This window comes from Poromitra crassiceps (genome assembly GCF_964638095.1).
Source record: "Poromitra crassiceps genome assembly, chromosome: 17".
In the NCBI taxonomy this organism is placed as follows: domain Eukaryota; kingdom Metazoa; phylum Chordata; class Actinopteri; order Beryciformes; family Melamphaidae; genus Poromitra; species Poromitra crassiceps.
In genome coordinates, this window is record NC_139635.1 from 14,800,054 (window position 1) to 14,821,747 (window position 21,694).

Sequence of the window (21,694 nt, forward strand, 5' to 3'; positions counted from 1 at the left end):
GCTACTCTCTTTACCCGACTACAACATTTTGCTTAGAAAACGGCAAGAGAAAACTATAGCATAATTAGGCTAAATAGCGGTCTCATTTGACAGGTCCACACAATAAGTGATGTGAAAATAATTGATCTCACAAAACCCGTCTGATTACAAAATCAAAGTACACACAGACACATCTAAACACACAGGCAGGCATAACGTTATGCCATGAGCAGTCAGCTTGCTTCATATAGCAATAGCATTAGCAAGTCACCCTCACACACACAAAAACTGTGATTTCAGATGAACCCTTGGCTACGACCACAAGCTAAAAGACAGCATGCCGATTGAAGGCTGCGGGATTGTGAAACAAATACAGACAACTATGCATTAGGTTTATGTACACAGTGTGCATTCAGCATCGTTATACATCATATGTCCCGTGAAAAAAAAGCTACATAAAAATAAACATCACCCCTCATGGGATTCAAACCCCTGATGTCCATGTTCTAACTCTCCAATCTGTGCAACTGTATCATAGGCCGAACAATGAGACAACGTATACTTTATATTTTATAATTACATAGTCAAATTGTGAAGCGTAACACATTTCTCAGTTTTTCACCCGAAAATATGTAATGTGATTTTTTTTTTACATTATACATTTACTATCTATGATTATACTTGTATGTTTGTGAAACAGTGGTCACCGTTGCACTCAGGTGGTAATATGTGACAAGGATGTTTATGAGTCTCAGTGATTCTCAAACCTTTTCATATACAGGTACAGTAGGACTCCTGCTTTATTAGGGCTCCACCCCATTTGACGAGATTTGATCTCTCAGACCCAAATCTGAGAATGTTTTATTGTCAGATTCGATTTTGTCCAAACACAGCAAGGCGATCTGGATGATAGAGATTTAACAGTGAAACTATGATAAAAAGAGGCTAGCGATCTGCATTCTCATGTTGACTTCTTCTAAATGAAATGACGCAGAAGTTTGAGTCCTCAAACTCCCCTGGAACCCCCGGTGGTCATCGGACCCCACATTAAGAACCACTGTCTTATTAGGCTACACTACATAATACACCTTGATGCCTGCTACTACATTTGAAATACAAAAGAGCATCACATGATTTCAGTATGGCCACTGTTGCTAAGGGACTGAAGAGCTTGCCAACGTCAGCAAGTTTCAAATTGTAGCAGCTTTAAGTTAACGTATGGAAAAAGTACTACAAGCATAATACTGTGTTATTGGTTGCCAATTAAAACAGTGCAAAAGCATAATGTAAATACAAAAAAGTTGTAATATGTAAACACAGCGAGCTAGCCATGATCACAAAATAAGATCTGACAACCAAGAACCTGACACGGCAAATTATCAAATAATTTGACAAAAAAACATTTAAATTATTTGATTACATGCTAACGCACATCAGTAACCTCACAAGCCAGACGAGTCCTGTGAGCTGATCATCTATCTAGCTTGTGAAGCTAGTCCAAGACATGCTCGAGCGAGGCACCGCGAGGCGGAGCTCCGCAGGTCGCGCGCACCCCACGCTGGGACCGAGGCTTTCATGGTCTGAGCGCTGCTCAGAGCACCGCTGTTTGAACATTACATTGTACAGTGTGAGAAACAGACCATGAAAACGCCATTATGAGCAGTACTGAGTGCGGTTTCACTCTCAAACGACCGTATCAGCACATGAAGAGAGAATCACAAAACTGTTTTTTACTGAATGTACTTTGTGCTGATCTCTCTCTCAACACAGCACATTTACTTGAAATGACTCAAAACAAACAGTTAGAAATCAAAGTTTTACCACATGGGTCAAGAAATGTGGCCAAAAAACATGGCTCAGTGTACCTACTTCTTCATTTCATTTCTCTTGCGCTCACCCCCGACGCGCGATGTCATATTATATTTATATATATTATATATTTGCCGCGCGCCCTTGCGCATGGCTGTGGCGCTCGAGCATGTCATGGCCTTAAGGCCCGTTTGCCACAAGGTGTCACCAGTTAGTTTGGTTAGATTTTTTAGTTTTCCCCCCTGCAAAATCAACTGGACTTCTTGACTGGGCTGGACTTCTTGTAGGGATGTGATTAGGCTACACAATTAGAGGTGGGCGATATGGCCATAAAATAATATCACAATATTTCAGGGTATTTCTGCGACACAGATATTCTTGACGATATGACAAAATACTGAACAATTTTATTATGAATGTCAAGAACATACAATTGCAACAAAATAAGTGTTATAGTTTTATATGTCAGCATATACGGAACAGTTTATTCAAATATTCAATCGTTTTTTAAATATTCAAATACGCCTTCAAATATTACCGTGGTTTGTACATGCTCTTTTGTAACCAAACCACTTCCACACTACTGAAGCCACTCCCCTTTTTGGAGTTAACTCCTCCCACATGGAGCCGCTTTCAGCCATGCTTGTTGTCGCTGTGTGTACGATGTACGTCACACCATTACACAGCGTAACGGTGTGACACCATTACATCAACAAGTCGGAATATTTATCATGATATCACGATGTGAATTTTTGATAATATGAATATGAATCTAGAGAGAGAGTGGCGTCAGCGGAGGACCAAAATGCGAGACTCATTAGCCAATGAACAGCCAGGAATGGGTCTCGCGCTACTTTTGCATGCTAAAATAAAGCTGATAATGTACAATTTGATTCAAGGGGGGAAAAACCCTTTCAGAGTACAACACAAACTGTCCATTTTGCTGCAACTCGACAGTGCTGCTTAATCCAGGGCCTTACTTCCTGGAACTCTTGAGAGTAAAAAACTGGTCCATTGGAGTGAATGGAGATGTCGGAACTCTTCTATCTACACGGCTCTGGGTGGACCCCTACTTCAACCCAGCAGTCATTGGCTCCAATTGTATGCTAAAAACCTTTAAATACAGCTTACAAAGACGTAGTAAACTTTATATTTGAAAAGTCAGGCTATTGTAGTTATTATCGGGGGGGAAAAAACTTCATTGCCCGGGGGCTATTTTCAGTGCTAGGGAACTACTTTCCTGAGATAGCAAATGTGTTTACAGCTGGCTTATTAAGTATTTTGAGGAAAAATGCCACAATGTCACAAAGATGCCCAGAGCACTTTTTTAAGGTAAGGTTTTGGTCCTGGTTAAATAAGAAACATTTGATCTAAAAATGCAAAGGTATTTGCAAGCTAGGTTGCCAGCATTGAAGGTAAATGTTATGCGCACTATGTATTATTTGGCAGCAGAACATTATACTGTATCATTGTGTATATCTCCATCGTGCACAATGGATACAAAATCAAAAGTGGCACAAGTAAAAAAAAATGATAGAAAAAGTGGCAGTTAAACCGTATAGGCAGCATTTGTTTCAATACGTTGGTGTGAATGTGTCTCGTGTCTCCTCCATGTAGTGATGTTAGGAGGAGACAGGAGAGATGTTCCTCCTCCTTAATTGAAGACCCTCCTCTTGCTGCCGTCGCACGGTGAGGTCATGATGGCACTTGGGGAGTAGAGAGGCTGCTTCCTGTTCCTGCAGGCGACCACGGCCACTCGCACCACAAGGAGGACACACGTTACCACCAGCAGAACAACTGACAGGGAACAGGAAACGCACGTTACCACCAGCAGTACAACTGACAGGGAACAGCAAACGCACGTTACCACCAGCAGTACAACTGACAGGGAACAGGAAACGCACGTTACCAGCAGCAGTACAACTGACAGGGAACAGGAAACGCACGTTACCACCAGCAGCACAACTGACAGGGAACAGGAAACGCACGTTACCACCAGCAGTACAACTGACAGGGAACAGGAAACGCACGTTACCACCAGCAGTACAACTGACAGGGAACAGGAAACGCACGTTACCACCAGCAGTACAACTGACAGGGAACAGGAAACGCACGTTACCACCAGCAGTACAACTGACAGGGAACAGGAAACGCACGTTACCACCAGCAGTACAACTGACAGGGAACAGGAAACGCACGTTACCACCAGCAGTTCAACTGACAGGGAACAGGAAACGCACGTTACCACCAGCAGTACAACTGACAGGGAACAGGAAACGCACGTTACCACCAGCAGTACAACTGACAGGGAACAGGAAACGCATGTTACCACCAGCAGTACAACTGACAGGGAACAGGAAACACACGTTACCACCAGCAGTACAACTGACAGGGAACAGGAAACACACGTTACCACCAGCAGTACAACTGACAGGGAACAGGAAACGCATGTTACCACCAGCAGTACAACTGACAGGGAACAGGAAACCCACGTTACCACCAGCAGTACAACTGACAGGGAACAGGAAACACACGTTACCACCAGCAGTACAACTGACAGGGAACAGGAAACGCACGTTACCACCAGCAGTACAACTGACAGGGAACAGGAAACACACGTTACCACCAGCAGTACAACTGACAGGGAACAGGAAACACACGTTACCACCAGCAGTACAACTGACAGGGAACAGGAAACACACGTTACCACCAGCAGTACAACTGACAGGGAACAGGAAACACACGTTACCACCATCAGTACAACTGACAGGGAACAGGAAACACACGTTACCACCAGCAGTACAACTGACAGGGAAAAGCAAACAGGAAATAGTAAGTAAAAAAAAAAAAAAAAAAAAAAGATTTTTGTTTTTTCTCCCCAATTGTACTTGGATAATTCCCTCTGCTGTCTCGGTCATTGCTCCAACCCCTCTGCCATTCTGGGGAGAGTTGGAGACTAAGCTGCTTCTTTTCACCTGACAGCGAGGAGTCCCACCGGCAGGGCGGAAGCATCACACTATCCCCCCAGTTTCCCTCCACCCAAACAGGTGCCCTGACCGACCAAGGTAGGTACTAGTGCAGCAACCAGGACTCATATCCCAACAGCTTCGTTCACACCCGCATTCCCACTGCCGAGAATTGAACCCAGGTCTCTGCGGTGGTAGGCAAGAGCTTTTACCTCGTACACTACCCAGACTCCCACAGTTCAAAGTTCAACGTTCGACTCACCCATAAAAACAGAATTTGGACTGGGGTCAGCTGGGTGGAAGTGTTTGGCGATGTTTCCCACCAGAGCCACGAGCACCACAGGGTAGACGGTCAGGATGTTACGCACCCAACGGTCCAGCACAAAGTTCTCCAGGATGAACCTGCCGACACAGAGAGAGAGACAGAGCAGTCAGCAACTCACTCACCTGTATGGAATACTAGATCATACCAAAAGGTGTGCGCGTGCACTTAGGTTTGTGCTTGTAAACTTAGTTTTGACGTTTGTTCCTTCATGTCTTGTCTTCAACTTTGTCTTCAACTTTGCAACGTTGTACATTCAGTTCCATGCTTGAAGTTTCAGTCCATTCGTCGCTGTCCAATGAAAACCACTTAAGTCAATTTTTTATGATTTTCACTTTTTAATATAAATGGAATATATCCATTCTCCTCCATCTACTGGCAGGTTTTGACGTCTAAATGACCAATGAGAACATGTTTTACTGGGTAATCTATGTAACACGTAGCACCATTGGATACTAGACCCACCCATCACATCGCGTATGTGACAGCTGGACCTCCATGTTCCCCCCATGGGCTGGGTTTTGTGTGATTCTGGCATCGTCTGACGTAAATAGATCAATCAGGTGTTCTCGGGTTATCCCTGGACTGCAAACTCATTTAAACTGTGGAGATCAAAGTGGTTTCTGGCGAGAGTAACCTTATCGTTACTGGCACGCTCTGTTCCTCCGAGACGCTGTTTCTAACCCGGCGTGAGAGCACGCTCTTGGTCCCTGCTTGAGGAGTCGGCTGGAGGTATGTGCGCGCGGCCGTCTGCTCCAAGAGGCGGGAGGCTTTGCGGGGCTGCGCACCCCAAAGAAAGTGCATCAAACTCAGACTGATAATCCTCTAACATCATGTCAGCTTATTCAGGTAAGATATTAATAATGTAATGACACATTCAGCGAGAAACTGTCTATAATGAAGACATGTGCCAAATATGACAACGTGGTGTTTTCAATATTTTAAGAGCACAGTGTTTTTTTAAGTTCCTGAAATGTTGGCGTTTTGGAGATAAGTGGTTGTCATAGCGACGCATTGTGATGCAAAAAAAAAAATCCCGTGTGGATTTGCGTCTGCACGCTCACAGACTCTTGGCAGGTTTACTAGGGTGGTAACGTTTTATCAACAGTGGTTTGAAGAGATGGTGAGTATAGATGTAGACTTTCATGGTATTTATTGATCCAACACAAAGTTCTGGAGGACAAAAAAGTGATATGGTCCAGAACAAACGTCTCCAAGGCAAAGACGCCACCCACCAAATTACTGTCAGTTCAATCAACTCAAAACCTCCAATCAGAACTTACCATCCCAAAAGCTCCGCAAACAGGATGCAAAGAGAGGCTGTTGCTGCAGTGCTCTTGGCCACGCCCCACAGGTTGAGCACCAGGGAGAAGTTGATCAGAGTAGCAATGGCCGTCCACGTTGTGTAGAGAGCCAAACCATTCTGGACCTAAATACACACAAACATTCATAGACAGGCCAATGTTTTAGCAGCAGCTCGAGATCCTCCGAGTTATACTGAAGTTACATTTATTTCACATGGCAGATATGAGCTTCCTACTTGAAAATACTGTTCAACCTAGCTGGGGCTGAAAGACGATAATATTGAATTATCGTCTTTCAGTGGGATCATATCGTGATGATATGACGATATTTTAATATCGTGACATACATTTCTGCTGTCTAAATCGATGACGACGAGCACATTTTACTTAAAAGAAATTAGGTAAGGTTGGAATATTATTTGAATATTTCTGTTTTGTTTGACATCACACCTAACATTGCCATTCAGTTCAATGAGAACATTAATTTGATTATTTAATGTGAGTTTGCATACATGAACCATATTGTGATATATATTGAGTGTATATACTGCAGAACAAACTGTTCTATTGTTATAGAATAGAAATTGACAGCCAAAAGGTAAACAGAGAACCACTTGAAGAAAACCCACCTATGATCAAAAGATGGAGCCAGGAGTCAGAAGTCGTCTTAAATGATGTATTAACATAGAGATACACTCTTGTATATTCATGAATGGATACACAGGCTTACATGCAATGAACAGAAAGTCAGAGATACGTATAGGACACACATCAGATGACATCTGTCTTGACGCACATTTGACGGCTACTCTGTAGACTCAACCCAGAGCCGTATAATAGAAGAGTTCCGACATCTCCATTCACTCCAATGGACCAGTTTTTTTCCAGGAAGTAGAAAGTGGAACTCTTGAGTAAAAAAAGCAGCACTGTCGAGTTGCAGCAAAATAGACAGTTTGTGTTGTACTTTGAAAGGGTTTTTCATCCCTTGAATCAAATTGTACATTATCAGCTTTATTTTAGCATGCAAAAGTAGCGCGAGACCCATTCCTGGCTGTTCATTGGCTAATGAGTCTCGCATTTTGGTCCTCCGCTGACGCCACTCTCTTACTAGAGGACACTAACTCAACCTATCTGTTATTCTGGCTCTGTAGAGGGCATAGTGACAGGGCACAGTGTGACATGCAAATGTAACGTACAGGTTATCTGAATATGATGTCTGTCTGTCTGTGTATGCGCAATAACTATGTGTAACTTAAATGAAAATGCATATGAATATATTAATAACTAGTGATTGTCCAAATAAAGGCTAATGTGATTGAAAATGTTCCCTATCACTGTTAAGCTCAGCTGTCTGTATAAAACTGCCTGTTTTAATCTTCAAGGCTTTTTAATGTTGATCTTAATGTCTTACATTGTAGGCCATGATGAAATCGGGGGATCTAATTGGATCAGTCTGCTTCTTAGTTAGTTTGTCTGTTGGTCACATTCAATATCTCAGCCACTGATTTGGATGATTTTTGTGTAATGATGCATCTCACCACGGAAGGAATTTTCACTACACTGCCCACAAGAGGGCGCTAGCTACAATAACATCTCAAAATGGTTATGTTTGATGGCCGAACCCTAACCCTTCCACACGATGTGTTGTAATCATGCCATGCGATATGGTGAACTGTCACCTTTTCCAGCTTTGACAATTCATTCTCTATGGGGCTGTGTGTATCACAGACATCAGTGTGTAAGTATGGCTCTATCTTAAACAGTGTTGGGAACGTTACTTTGAAAAAGTAATTAGTTATAGTTACTCACTACTTGTTCAAAAAAGTAACTGAGTTAGTAACTGAATTACTCTATAATAAAAGTAACTAGTTACCAGGGAAAGTAACTATTTGCGTTATCTCCACCTTGAAAATGCCAAATTTTCATGGATTGCTGCAAACCTGAGGGTACCCTCACGGGCCCCTCGGGCCGACCAAACGGGCCGAGGCCGGGCTTGTTTTTTATTTATTTTTAACTAATAGGTCCGGGGTCGGGCCGTTTCAATAATTCAATTAAATAATGTTGTATTAGCGTACTCGCTTGATTTTACACAGCGGAGCACAGTCAGACAAAGAGGAGTGCACAGACACTCCCCCAGCCACACAGTCACACACAGACCCTCACGTGACGTTAGTAGCTGTAGACAGCTCCCGAACACAGAGAGAGAGAGAGAGAGTCAAATAGAGAGACAGACAGAGAGAGGCTGCGCAGGACGGCCGTGCGGCGACGCAGCACGCGGAACAGAGAGGGAGAGAGATGTGTCATTATATCGTAATATTGGCTTCGGGCCTCGCAACGGGCTGGATCGGGCACGGGTCTGCATGTCACAGGCCGGGGAGGGCTCGGGCCGAAATTTCAGGCACGCGCAGCTCTCTACTCCGGACTCGCCATTTCTGCTGCTTCCTCGAATCTGTTTGGTGTGTCTCTGTGTGTGTGTGTGTCGCCCGTGTCCTGACTCCTGGCTCGTGTGTAACACTGGCTCCGATTGGCTACCATGAAACACATGACTCTACCTTAGCCAATCACAATCGTTTATCTCGTTATGTTAACCCACCCGGTCTCCTCACTTGACAACACTAGTAGGCTACGGGTAGTTTACTCAATCATTTCATAGTAACGCACCGCATTTAGCGTTCAGTAACGATAACGGCGTTGTAACGACGGAAACAGTAATTAGTTAGATTACCCTGTTACTGAAAAAATAACGGCGTTACCTAACGCCGTTCTTTTAAACGGCGTTATTCCAAACACTGATCTTAAATCAGTGTAACACCTGCTTTTGGACTTCACTAGGAAAATAGATGGTTTTGACCCCTGTGTTTCATACTGTATTACATTATTATTAAATCTTTACAGCATTTAGATCAGTGGTTCTGAAACCTTTTCATGTCGAGGACCCCTAAACTGACCCAGATTAGACCACAGACCCCCGTCCCAGAGCCCCCCCCCCCCCTAATCTGCTAAGATTATTGCCTTAGATGTTTTATTACAGAAAGTGTATGAAACCCATGACTAAAACAGTCCTACATTCTGTCATTGTGTTATTATAGTGAAAGTAAACTATCCCCCTTTTTGCTGGGGACCCCCTGGAACGCCCTCAAGGACCCCTGGGGGTCCCCGGACCCCACTTTGAGAACCACTGATTTAGATGAATAATTGCAATGTGTTTTTGTGTGTGTCTAGATTGTAGTAATTAAAGAAGCGCAAACATACACTTTTCTGAGGCAATGTGCATCCCCCCGCCCCCCCCCCCCCACACACACACACACACACACACACACACGCACCCCCCCCACACACACACACACACACACACACACACACACCATCCTACCAGTATTTTGAGACAGGCCAGGTCTTTGCGATGATATGCCTGTAGCCAGAGGCCGTAGTAATCTGTAGCATAGCAACAGAAGACCAAAGCACTGTAGTTGGAAACTACTATGAGTGCTAATACAACCAGAGCTATCATCATCAACCTGAGAGAGAGGGGGGGGGGGGGGGGGGAGAGAGAGAGAGAGAGAGGGAGGGAGAGAGAGAGAGAGAGAGAGAGGGAGGGAGAGAGAGAGAGGGATGGAGAGAGAGAGAGAAACAAAGTAAGTGTGTGATGTCATCACTCTTGCGTTATTAGGGCTTAAATGTGCAACAGATCATATGTTACTGCCTCATAGCACAAAATGAGCATATTTTCCCTGCATGGGGTATAAAGGGTTTTTGATCTATGGCAATGACAATCAGATCAATGGTAAAGTAGTGGTAGTAGTAATATAGAGCTAAAATGATTTATCGATTAGATGTCAACTATATTAAATTAATCGCCAACTGTTGTGATAATCGATTAATTGCTTTGAATATTTTTAAGGGAAAAAAAGTAAAAATTCTGTGATTCCATTCCACGTGAATATTTTCTGGTTTCTTTTCTCCTCTATGACAGTAAACTGAATATCTTTGGGTTGTGGACAAAACCAGACATTTAGGGACGCCTTATTGGGCTTTGGGAAACACTGATCGAAATGTTTCACCATTTTCTGACATTTTTTAGAGACCAAACAACTAATCGATTAATCGAGAAAATAATCGATAATGGGAACCATTACTTGCAGCCCTGTAGTACTGTAGTAGTAGTAGTTGTTGTTGTAGTAAGCTAATAGTAATAGTAGTAGTAGGCTAATAGTAATAGTAGTAGTAGTAGGCTAATAGTAATAGTAGTAGTAGTAGGCTAATAGTAATAGTAGTATTAGTAGGCTAATAGTAATAGTAGTATTAGTAGTAGTAATAGTAGTAGTAGGCTAATAGTAATAGTAGTAGTAGTAATAGTAGTAGTAGGCTAATAGTAATAGTAGTAGTAGGCTAATAGTAATAGTAGTAGTAGTAGTAGGCTAATAGTAATAGTAGTAGTAGTAGGATAATAGTAATAGTAGTAGTAGTAGGCTAATAGTAATAGTAGTATTAGTAGGCTAATAGTAATAGTAGTAGTAGTAGTAGTAATAGTAGTAGTAGGCTAATAGTAATAGTAATAGTAGTAGTAGTAATAGTAGTAGTAGGCTAATAGTAATAGTAGGCTAATAGTAATAGTAGTAGTAGTAGGCTAATAGTAATAGTAGTAGTAGTAATAGTAGTAGTAGGCTAATAGTAATAGTAGTAGTAGGCTAATAGTAATAGTAGTAGTAGTAGGCCAATAGTAATAGTAGTAGTAGTAGTAGTAATAGTAGTAGTAGGCTAATAGTAATAGTAGTACACATACTCTCTGTCCCATAGCAGGAGCCAAATCATGTTCATCACCATGCTGGCCAGCCAGCTCCCATAGAATCCCAGGGGCAGCAGGCACAAAGCCCAGGATCTAAACAGAGAGAGAGAGAGACAGAGAGAGAGAGAGAGAGAGAGAGAGAGAGACCTTTTTTACATCAAAAGTACCACTTATACACATGTTTTTGTTACCCAGGAAAGCAGCAGGGGGTGATCGCTTTTTAAACTTTCAGATCGCATCTCAACCCGTTCAGTTTGTCCACGGCAGCGGGGGCTCTCTTCCCCCTCCCTCCTCCCTGAGCAGTTTGCTCACACGGCTGCCTAGCGCCAGCCACAACAAAATGGAAACCTCCGGTTAAAACGGTAAGTAAATAGCCTTATACTGATGCATGTTGGAGGAGAAAAACGTGTTTCAAACAAACGAAGCAGCAAACCTTGTATCAAAATACTCTGCAAAAGAACTGCATGAACTGTATAAACAGCAGTGCCTCAGGAGGTCCCTGAAGATCATCAAAGACACAAACCATCCCCACAACAGCCTGTTCTCCCTGTTACCCTCAGGGAGAAGATACAGGGTTCCAAAAGCACGCACAAATCGCTTGAGGAACAGTTTCTTCCCGCAGGCCACGAGACTCCTTAACATACACAAATAGTGAAGTAGCCGTACTGTACCGTACTGTAGCTGCTACCATTACGTATTGCCTACCCCACACTACAGGATTTTCAAATCCTTGAAGATTATAAAAATCTTGAGAGCCCACACACTACAGGACAGAGAGAGCCGATTTTTTAACATTTCAATCTTGGGACACACACACAATCGCGTCTGTTCAAACGCAACCCCACACACTAGAAGAATATGCCGAAGATTCACCTTGGAAGCAGGGCTCGACGTTAACTTTTAAAATGCCTATTCAGTGTGCGCACCGGGTGTAGTAGTAGTAATAATGATAATAATAATAATAATAATACATTTGTGTCATTTCGTTTTCTAAACAAATCTTATTTTTTGTTTTTATACTGCATTTGCACTGAAAGGATTTGTTTAACTAATATTTGCGCGGACAGCCGCGTCCATTCGGGGTGTAGGCCTACTGTGCACGGCCAGGCGAAAACCGTCTGCACAGGTGCCTTGTGGAGGGGCGCGTCTGCTGATTTGACTCACTTTTCCGTGCGGACACTCGCCGATACGGGAAGCATATGAGACCTAAGCGCTTGTTGTAGGCTACATGCTTTGCAGTATAGCATTAGTTTTCCGTCCCGTTCAAAGAGGCACGGGTATTTCACCTCGATGACAATTTCCTCGTTCTTTGTTTCTGTGCGGGGCTGCGGGTGGACGCGGACCAGATTATTTTGCGAAAAACTATAATGGAAACGCAGCTACTACTGGCTCTCTGCTCAAGATGCAATCGCCTGTCGGGTTGTAAATATCTAACATGTTAGATATGCCCGATTCACAATCGGGAAGAGGCAGTCTTCCCGATTGTGAATCTTTGAACCCCACACACTACAGGATCATTTGGGAAGATTATCTGCCTGACGCGCCTCAAATCGGGAGCACCCCCGAGAAAATCGGGAGGGGGGAATCTTGGCCATAATCTTGCAAATTATCCTGTAGTGTGGGGTAGGCATAAGTCTAATGTTTAATTGTATGTTTAATAAGGAATATGCTATTTGCACCTGTATGTCAAATACGCCAAATTTAAAACGCAGAGTTTAATTGTATGTTTAATAAGGAATATGCTATTTGGCACCTGTATGTCAAATACGCCGAATTTAAAATGTTTAAGCACGTCTAAAGTATGCACACGACATGTGCACCTATGTGCAGTGAATATGCCACTGTCTCTGACTTGTCTTATCACTATACTGCCTTATTGCTTGTTGTGTCTCTTGTTGTTTTTGCACTCAAATGCCCTGTTATATTTGTACTATGTTGTAAACGGAGTCCACAGCACAAGAATTTCACACGTGATACTTGTACCATGGAGTGACAATAAAAATCTTGAATCTTGAATCTTGAATCTCGTTGTGATGTTAAGATTACATATGGAGTGAAACTGTGGCTGTAAAGCATTGCTCAAAATTAAAGGAGAATTTTGTTTGTGGTTATGACTTAGGTAATGACTTAGGTTATGACTTAACCTCTGAAGACATAGGTAGTGAGGTATATGACTTAACCTCTGAAGACATAGGTAGTGAGGTATATGACTTACCCTCTGAAGACATAGGTAGTGAGATATATGACTTACCCTCTGAAGACATAGGTAGTGAGATATATGACTTACCCTCTGAAGACATAGGTGGTGAGGTATATGACTTGACCTCTGAAGACATAGGTAGTGAGGTATATGACTTAACCTCTGAAGACATAGGTAGTGAGGTATATGACTTAACCTCTGAAGACATAGGTAGTGAGGTATATGACTTAACCTCTGAAGACATAGGTAGTGAGGTACATGACTTATCCTCTGAAGACATAGGTAGTGAGGTATATGACTTAACCTCTGAAGACATAGGTAGTGAGATATATGACTTACCCTCTGAAGACATACAGTAGGTAGTGAGATATATGACTTAACCTCTGAAGACATAGGTAGTGAGATATATGACTTAACCTCTGAAGACATAGGTAGTGAGGTATATGACTTAACCTCTGAAGACATAGGTAGTGAGGTATATGACTTAACCTCTGAAGACATAGGTAGTGAGGTATATGACTTAACCTCTGAAGACATAGGTAGTGAGGTATATGACTTACCCTCTGAAGACATAGGTAGTGAGGTATATGACTTAACCTCTGAATACATAGGTAGTGAGATATATGACTTAAGCTCTGAAGACATAGGTAGTGAGATATATGACTTACCCTCTGAAGACATAGGTAGTGAGATATATGACTTACGCTCTGAAGACATAGGTAGTGAGATACAGTATATTACTTAACCTCTGAAGACATAGGTAGTGAGGTATATGACTTACCCTCTGAAGACATAGGTAGTGAGGTATATGACCTACCCTCTGAAGACATAGGTAGTGAGGTATATGACTTACCCTCTGAAGACATAGGTAGTGAGGTATATGACTTAACCTCTGAAGACATAGGTAGTGAGATATATGACTTACCCTCTGAAGACATAGGTAGTGAGGTATATGACTTAACCTCTGAAGACATAGGTAGTGAGGTATATGACTTAACCTCTGAAGACATAGGTAGTGAGATATATGACTTACCCTCTGAAGACATAGGTAGTGAGGTATATGACTTAACCTCTGAAGACATAGGTAGTGAGGTATATGACTTAACCTCTGAAGACATAGGTAGTGAGGTATATGACTTAACCTCTGAAGACATAGGTAGTGAGGTATATGACTTAACCTCTGAAGACATAGGTAGTGAGATATATGACTTAACCTCTGAAGACATAGGTAGTGAGGTATATGACTTACCCTCTAAAGACATAGGTAGTGAGGTACAGTATATGACTTAACCTCTGAAGACATAGGTAGTGAGGTATATGACTTAACCTCTGCAGACATATAGGTAGTGAGATATATGACTTACCCTCTGAAGACATAGGCAGTGAGGTATATGACTTACCCTCTGAAGACATAGGTAGTGAGGTATATGACTTACCCTCTGAAGACATATAGTTAGTGAGGTATATGACCTACCCTCTGAAGACATAGGTAGTGAGGTATATGACTTACCCTCTGAAGACATAGGTAGTGAGGTATATGACTTACCCTCTGAAGAAATAAGTGGTGAGGTATATGACTTACCCTCTGAAGACATAGGTGGTGAGGTATATGACTTACCCTCTGAAGACATAGTTAGTGAGGTATATGACTTAACCTCTGAAGACATAGGTGGTGAGGTATATGACTTACCCTCTGAAGACATAGGTGGTGAGATATATGACCATCAGGGTAAGCCAGGTGTAGATGACGCCCCAGATGGAGAAGGTCCAGCCAGCAGGAGTGATGTCTGTCTCATAGCGGTGGGACACGTTGCCGGTAGAGGAGTGGAACGGACCTGGAGACAGACAAGAGAAAACAGAAGCCAGAAATGGTCACAATTAGAGATGAACTGGAGGGTAAACCCGACAAACTCAGTTTACCTGATTTTTTGTTTTGTTTCAGCATTCAAGGCACATACACAGTGTCCTGTATATCCTAGTAAAGCAGTGTTATACTGATCAAAATTATATGGTTATATGTAGGGCTGTCCAAAAGAAATTTACGCTTCGAAGCTTCAATCGTTGCCATGGTAATCGATGCTCAAATCAGCAATCGACGCTTTGTTGTTATAGTTTTTTTTAACCTCTCCTCTCCTCTCCTCTCCTCTCCTCTCCTCTCCTCTCCTCTCCTCTCCTCTCCTCTCCTCTCCTCTCCTCTCCTCTCCTCACCTCACCTCACCTCTCCTCTCCTCTCCTCTCTCTTTCTCTCTCCATAATATCTAACGTGGGGTGTAGCTTGGTGAGACAGTCTCTAGTTTCCTGGCTAGGCGGGGTCCTTTGGGCCAACACTGTTTTTAACACGGGGAACTCACACCAGCACGCGCCGTGAGCACAAACAAATGCACCCAACAGCCAGTAGCCACACAGATGGTGAGCTGTGGTCTGCAGAGCTGTTGTAAACATGAAACTTCGTACACTTCTTTAAGTGTTCAAGTGAATTCAAGTCCTTTAATTTGTTTATAACATTATGAATTAGCAGCAGTCACAGATACTAACATGAATGGCTCTGTCTATGACATGGATTTGTTATTACCGACTGGTAGTGAAAGTGAAGTTGGCTCCGTCTGTATGTACATGGATGTACATACAGCTGACGTAAAAAAATATAAATAATAATAAAAAAAACTATTTTGAACTTTCAATAATAAACCTCGATCTTGATAATAAAAACGATTATTCGAAAATTAAAAATCTGTTGTCCATCCCTAATCTTAACCACAACTTTTTTACTTGCCGCACGTTTTCAGGAAGAAGCAATTGCGGTGACCAATCAAATGAGTTTGGGGCGGGGTTTTCCCGGCCCGTACTAGGAAGAAATGTTAGTCCAGGAACAACAGTTACTTGGTGAAATCAGTGTGTGTGGTAGGCCTATATGGTTCAGTAAATGGTTCTACTAGAAATGTCTGAATAACTTTAATGTTGTGGTGTTTTGAAGGCTTAATCATGCCATGTTCATATCAGTTGTTGAAGAAAATATAGGCAGGGTCTCATAATAGCAGGAAAACCATTGAGTGAAATACTGTTTATGAACACTTTTAATGCATAGTAAAGTTCCTTGATCTAAAGGTGTTACTTTTCTATTTTGGATGTGACTCACAGGGGCAGAATAGAAACGTATATTGTTTTTTTTAGTTATTATAATCAAAATGTCAGACCACCCTCTCAGCATTGGTAACGTGTCCGACCATTTGTCCCACACACACATACTCTTGTCCCACATGTGGTTTGTTGGGACAGTCACCCTGGTTACAATACAGGAAGAAAAACAGCACAGAACAGTTGAGTCAGGCTCCAGTTCACAGTTGGCTGACACATGTGTTCCTCAGACAAGGCAGAGTTATGTGTGAAATGCAGTTAGAGCACATAATGTGACGCACTACTCTAAGCAAAGAGCCCGTTCTCAAGATGACTCCATCCTGATCTTTAATAACCAAATTATGTTACAATTAAATCCAGATTGTTTTCAACAACTACACTGTACTGTGTGACTCCGGTCTATTCCTGCCTGAGGTCAGTTTTTCCAAAGACTTCCTAAGACTCCAGCTGGAACAACAACCAGGGAGGTTTTATGTAACAACGTACATACGCTGCCAACACTTCCTCATTCATTTCTTGGGAGTATCGCTTCTGTTTTTCCCCCTTCTTTCAGTTAACAAGGTTTCGATTCTCACTGTTGGCGGAGAGAGAAGACTGGAATCAGGCATCTTCCCCCATATGTGGCGTATGAAGAGTATAGGGCTGCAACTAACGATGATTTCCTCGACGAATCTATTCGAATCATCGTCATTTGCTTTATAGAATCTAAAATGACACAAAATAGTGAAAACAATCACTTTTTCCCCCAAAGCCCAAGATGACATCCTCAAAGTAAACTTTCATCCTGAACACGAGTCCACACCCGACGATATTCACTTACTGTCATCGAAGACTAAACAAAGCAGAAATATTCACATTTAAGAAGCTGGAATGAGATCATTTTAGTATTATTATCATTTTAATGATTGGGGAGATAGAAAATGAAATTGATTTTGTGTTTTACGGCCTCTGTACGATGACCTGAGAGACACAATGTATGAAAAAGTGTTTGTTGTTCACCCTGAAGCTTTTTGGTTACAGGATGTGCCTAGACTTGAATTTTTCTTTAATAAGAGAGTCTTTGATATAGCTCAATTTATTAGTAATGCCTGGGAAAGAAGAAAAAATATGCTGTTTGTATAGGTTTGTAATGAATATGTTCTATTTTTCTATATGACACCGCGTGTGTCATTTTGTTTGTTATCGTGCATTCTGAAATAGGGAAGCTGAAGTTATGTAAACCACAGTTTTGTATCTGTTTTTGTCATGTCTCATAAGCCCATACGGGCTGGGCACCATTCGTGTGTGACACGTAAATAAAGAAATCAATCAATCAATCAATCAATCAATCAGTAATGTAACAGACACGGTTATTGCGTGCTTTTATTTTGAAAGTCTGGTCTGTTACAGTAGTCGATTAAGCGATTATAAAAAGAATAGTTGGCGTGTAGGTAATTTTCTGTAAAATCACTAGTTACAATGCTTTTCTAAATAGAGAGTTAGGAGACACTCTTCGATTCGGCACAGATTCAATATAGCCTATCAAAAATGATCTTTTTCAATAAAATGTCAGCTTTTGAGATTGATTAGCTTAGCCATCACTTTCACTATCGTCTCAAACCAAAATACACCGCGGGCTGGGGGGGCGGGACTGAACAGCGGTGTGAACCTTTTAGTCTCTGACCTGCTCAGATATGTATGCACTTCAGTTAGGAGAGAATATCTCAACTGTTATAGAGTCTATAACTGTTATATCTATAATATAGACTAATATGACCCCTGTGAACAACTTGGGATGCATGCCAAAATCTCTATCCGGGACGCGCAGTGGTAGTGCTGTCCCCTCACAGCTAGAAGGTCCTGGGTTCAATTCCCGCCTGGGAGGACGCTGTGGGCGTGTGCCACCCCCATCTCTGAGAAGAATACTAGAGGAATAAATGCATTCGAAACATATTGATCCAGAGGAGAGAATTGTACCTTTCCGCTGCAGTAGCCAGGCAGCAGCACTGTGCTCCAAACCGCACGGGAGCTTCTCCCCATGTTTAGAAAGTGATTAAGCAGTTTATTGAGTCATGTCTAGCAGGGTAACTGCAGCGGATAGTCGGAGACCAGATTCTACGGTTACAATCCGCAGTTCATGTTTAGAAGAGGCTTATGACAGGGGCTCAAAACTACTGTATAACAACTTTTTTTAATCTGTCAATTGTGCCTGATTACATATAAATGGGTGGCCTTTTCCCCCAAATAGTGATGGTTCTGTCATTCTGTGGTGTATACATTTCAGATCTGATGCTTGCAGTGCGCTATAGGGGCAGAAATTGACGCGCGTCAAATGACGAGCGTCAAGTTTCGCTCCCTGTGCGTTTCGGGCTCTAGACCCGCCCTCAAACACCAGAAGTGTCTGTGAAGTGGCACAGACTCATTTATGTAGTATGCAGAGTCTGGGGAGAGACTACCTGACCAGTGATGACAACATTTTAAGTTGGTCCCCGGGCGCTGTACACAAGAAAGCTGCCCACTGCTCCTGGCTGCCCCCCAGAGGAAGGACAAGCCTGGATGGGTTAAAAGTTAAGCAGACACCGGCCACCGTCAGCATGTGTGTGTGTGTGTGGCTGGCAGCATGTGTGTGTGTGTGTGGCTGGCAGCATGTGTGTGTGTGTGTGTGTGTGTGTGTGTGTGTGTGTGTGTGTGTGTGTGTGTGTGTGTGTGTGTGTGTGTGTGTGTGTGCTGGGTTGTTGTGTGACAATAAAGACGGGTTTGTCTGTCCGACTTTGAACTTTCCCCTGTAGTGTCAAAAGGGCCATTTTCTGTTTTTTTTGCCACGGATAGAGATTTTAGCACAACATCCCAAGTTGTTTGCAGGGGTCAGGGGTCATATTAGTCTACAACAGTTGAGATATCCTCTCCTAACTGAAGTGCATAGATTTCTGAGCCAGGTCCTCTACTGTATTGTTCAAATTCATAATTGTCAGTTGTTCAACTCTAGATGACACAAAAGCTCTAACTTTGCTTTAAGTCCATAAAGTAATAAATAAATGGCAATTCCTGTGTGTCGTTAGTTGTATTGTAATAAGTTGCCATTTGGAGCAATCTGTAGTTACAACAGTGTCTAGCATAAATATGCTAATTTATGCATATTTAATTATTTATTGCCTAAATTGCATATTATTAATATTTTTTAGAGTGTAATATAAAAGATATGTATTTTAAATGTGAAGATTAAACTAACTAGAAATTCATGAAGGTATATTTGAAGGGGGGAGGGTCCTATACACTTAAAAGACGAGATGTTGGCACAGATCCCAAGTTGTTCACAGGGTCATATTAGGCTATAACAGATGATATGTTCTCTCCTATGAAGCACATACATTTCTGAGCCAGGTCCATAGAATATATTGAAATACTGCTTGATTGGTCATCACATGTATCTATTCTATAGGGAAGGTTAAATACAGGGATGAGCCCAGCAGCATGTTGGTCAACAAACCGCGTCACTGGGTGGCAACGGCAATGGAACCCTATGAGTTTGAGCGTCTGACTCAGTATAGCCGGACTCTGACTGTGTTTACAATTTAAAAACTGCGACAGTTCACACAACTTTAACCCGACATGCATATATTATAGCCTACATCAAACTCTTGAGCTACTTCTGCTCTCACTCAGAATGTCAAAATATAAGCGATGTGATGTTTACTTTTTTGTTTGGCACAACTCATACTAGTTAACTGCCGCGGGGTTCCGCATTTTTGGGTGGCAGTGACGTCACGCTGATTCTCTCTCTTCTCGAAGGAAATCGACATTGATGACAGGAGAACACTGAAGTGTCCAGCTGTACATGTGATCACATGTCAGGAGTAAAACACATGTGCGGTCTGAACTCACCTTTTCCAGCACCAGCCAGAGCGTTGACAGCTATAACTGCCATAAAAACCACCGCACACAAGACGATGACGATGACACGAAGCACCTTATTCTCCCGCATTGTCTCCCACAGTTAGGTCGCTGTCTGTGCGCTCTGAGTGTCTGCTGGTCCGCCGTTAAAGAGCTCCAGCAAGGCTGAGAAACAACCACAGACTGGATCAACAACTCCACGTCGATTTTGGCAGCTGTGTTTGTCCAATGCTGCCTTCAAGTGTTCCTCGTAAGTTCCACGACCGTCTGCATAGTTCGTTGTATAATAGCAAAGATACTATACACAGACAAGATGATCCAATGCACGCTGCGTTGTTCTTCTTCTTGTTCCTCTTCTTGTTTTTGTTTTTCTTCTTCTTCTTCTTCTTCTTCTTCTTCTTCTTCTTCTTCTTCTTCTTCTTCTTCTTCTTCTTCTTCTTCTTCTTCTTCTTCTTCTTCTTCTTCTTCTTCTTCTTCTTCTTTGGCAGACAGGGTGGCATACTTGTGTTGCATTACCGCCACCTACTGTATTGTAACAGCTTCACAGTTCAAACGGTGTCAATATAATTACAGTAAATTAACCCACCCAAAATGCTCCCATTCACCATCCAATTGTCTATACGCACCCCTCACTCAGTGTTTCATCCTCTCCTGAACTGTCCTCAATGTTAACATGTCAACACCCTCAGGAAGACCGCCCCTTTCACATCCCACTGTCACCTACTTATTTATTAGGTTTTATTTATTAAATGATTTGACCCCTAGGGGACAAATCACTAAATGATTTCTGTCTGGCCCTCAAAATCCAACCACTAAAGGTATGAAATCTCCCTCTTCTTTAATTCCACATTAATTTTTCCATAGACTAAACATAAACACGGTAACACATCTATAATGCATTATGAGCACATTCATAAGACATTATAATGCATTTATATGGCTTTATAAACTTGATCAATGTTTATATATAAAGCTTTATCAATGTTTATAATCATATATGGCAACTCACAACAAGTAGGCCCCATTATAAAGTATTATATAGGCCTACATGGTGCACATAATATAATAAACATCAATAATACGTTATAGCATGACTTTGCAAGCTTCTTTTTTTTTAGACAATTTTTATTGGCGAGGTACAAACATAATATGTTTATTATGCACAGAGGTTCGAAATCTGTACAGGTCACCTTTTTTATTTATTACAATGTTTAACAACAAGCAGGATCAGAAACTGACAGATGAAAAAGTAAAAAGTAAGAAATACATCTATGAGATAAATAACTAATAATACAGAACAGAAAACACACACACACACACACA

At 42.0% G+C, this 21,694-nt stretch overlaps 1 protein-coding gene across 1 annotated transcript; it reads right to left on the reverse strand.

Moving 5' to 3' along the window:
• Window positions 1-2,213: 2,213 nt before the first annotated feature.
• Window positions 2,214-20,543, reverse strand: LOC310791681 (uncharacterized protein). The gene is made up of 7 exons (XM_083653338.1): window positions 20,363-20,543; window positions 15,057-15,201; window positions 11,164-11,259; window positions 9,754-9,898; window positions 6,360-6,505; window positions 5,017-5,156; window positions 2,214-3,585 (listed from the first exon to the last, which is right to left on the reverse strand). The coding sequence occupies exons 1-7, from the start codon at window positions 20,460-20,462 to the stop codon at window positions 3,443-3,445; spliced, it is 915 nt and encodes a 304-aa protein (XP_083509464.1). The 5' UTR covers window positions 20,463-20,543; the 3' UTR covers window positions 2,214-3,442.
• Window positions 20,544-21,694: the final 1,151 nt, after the last annotated feature.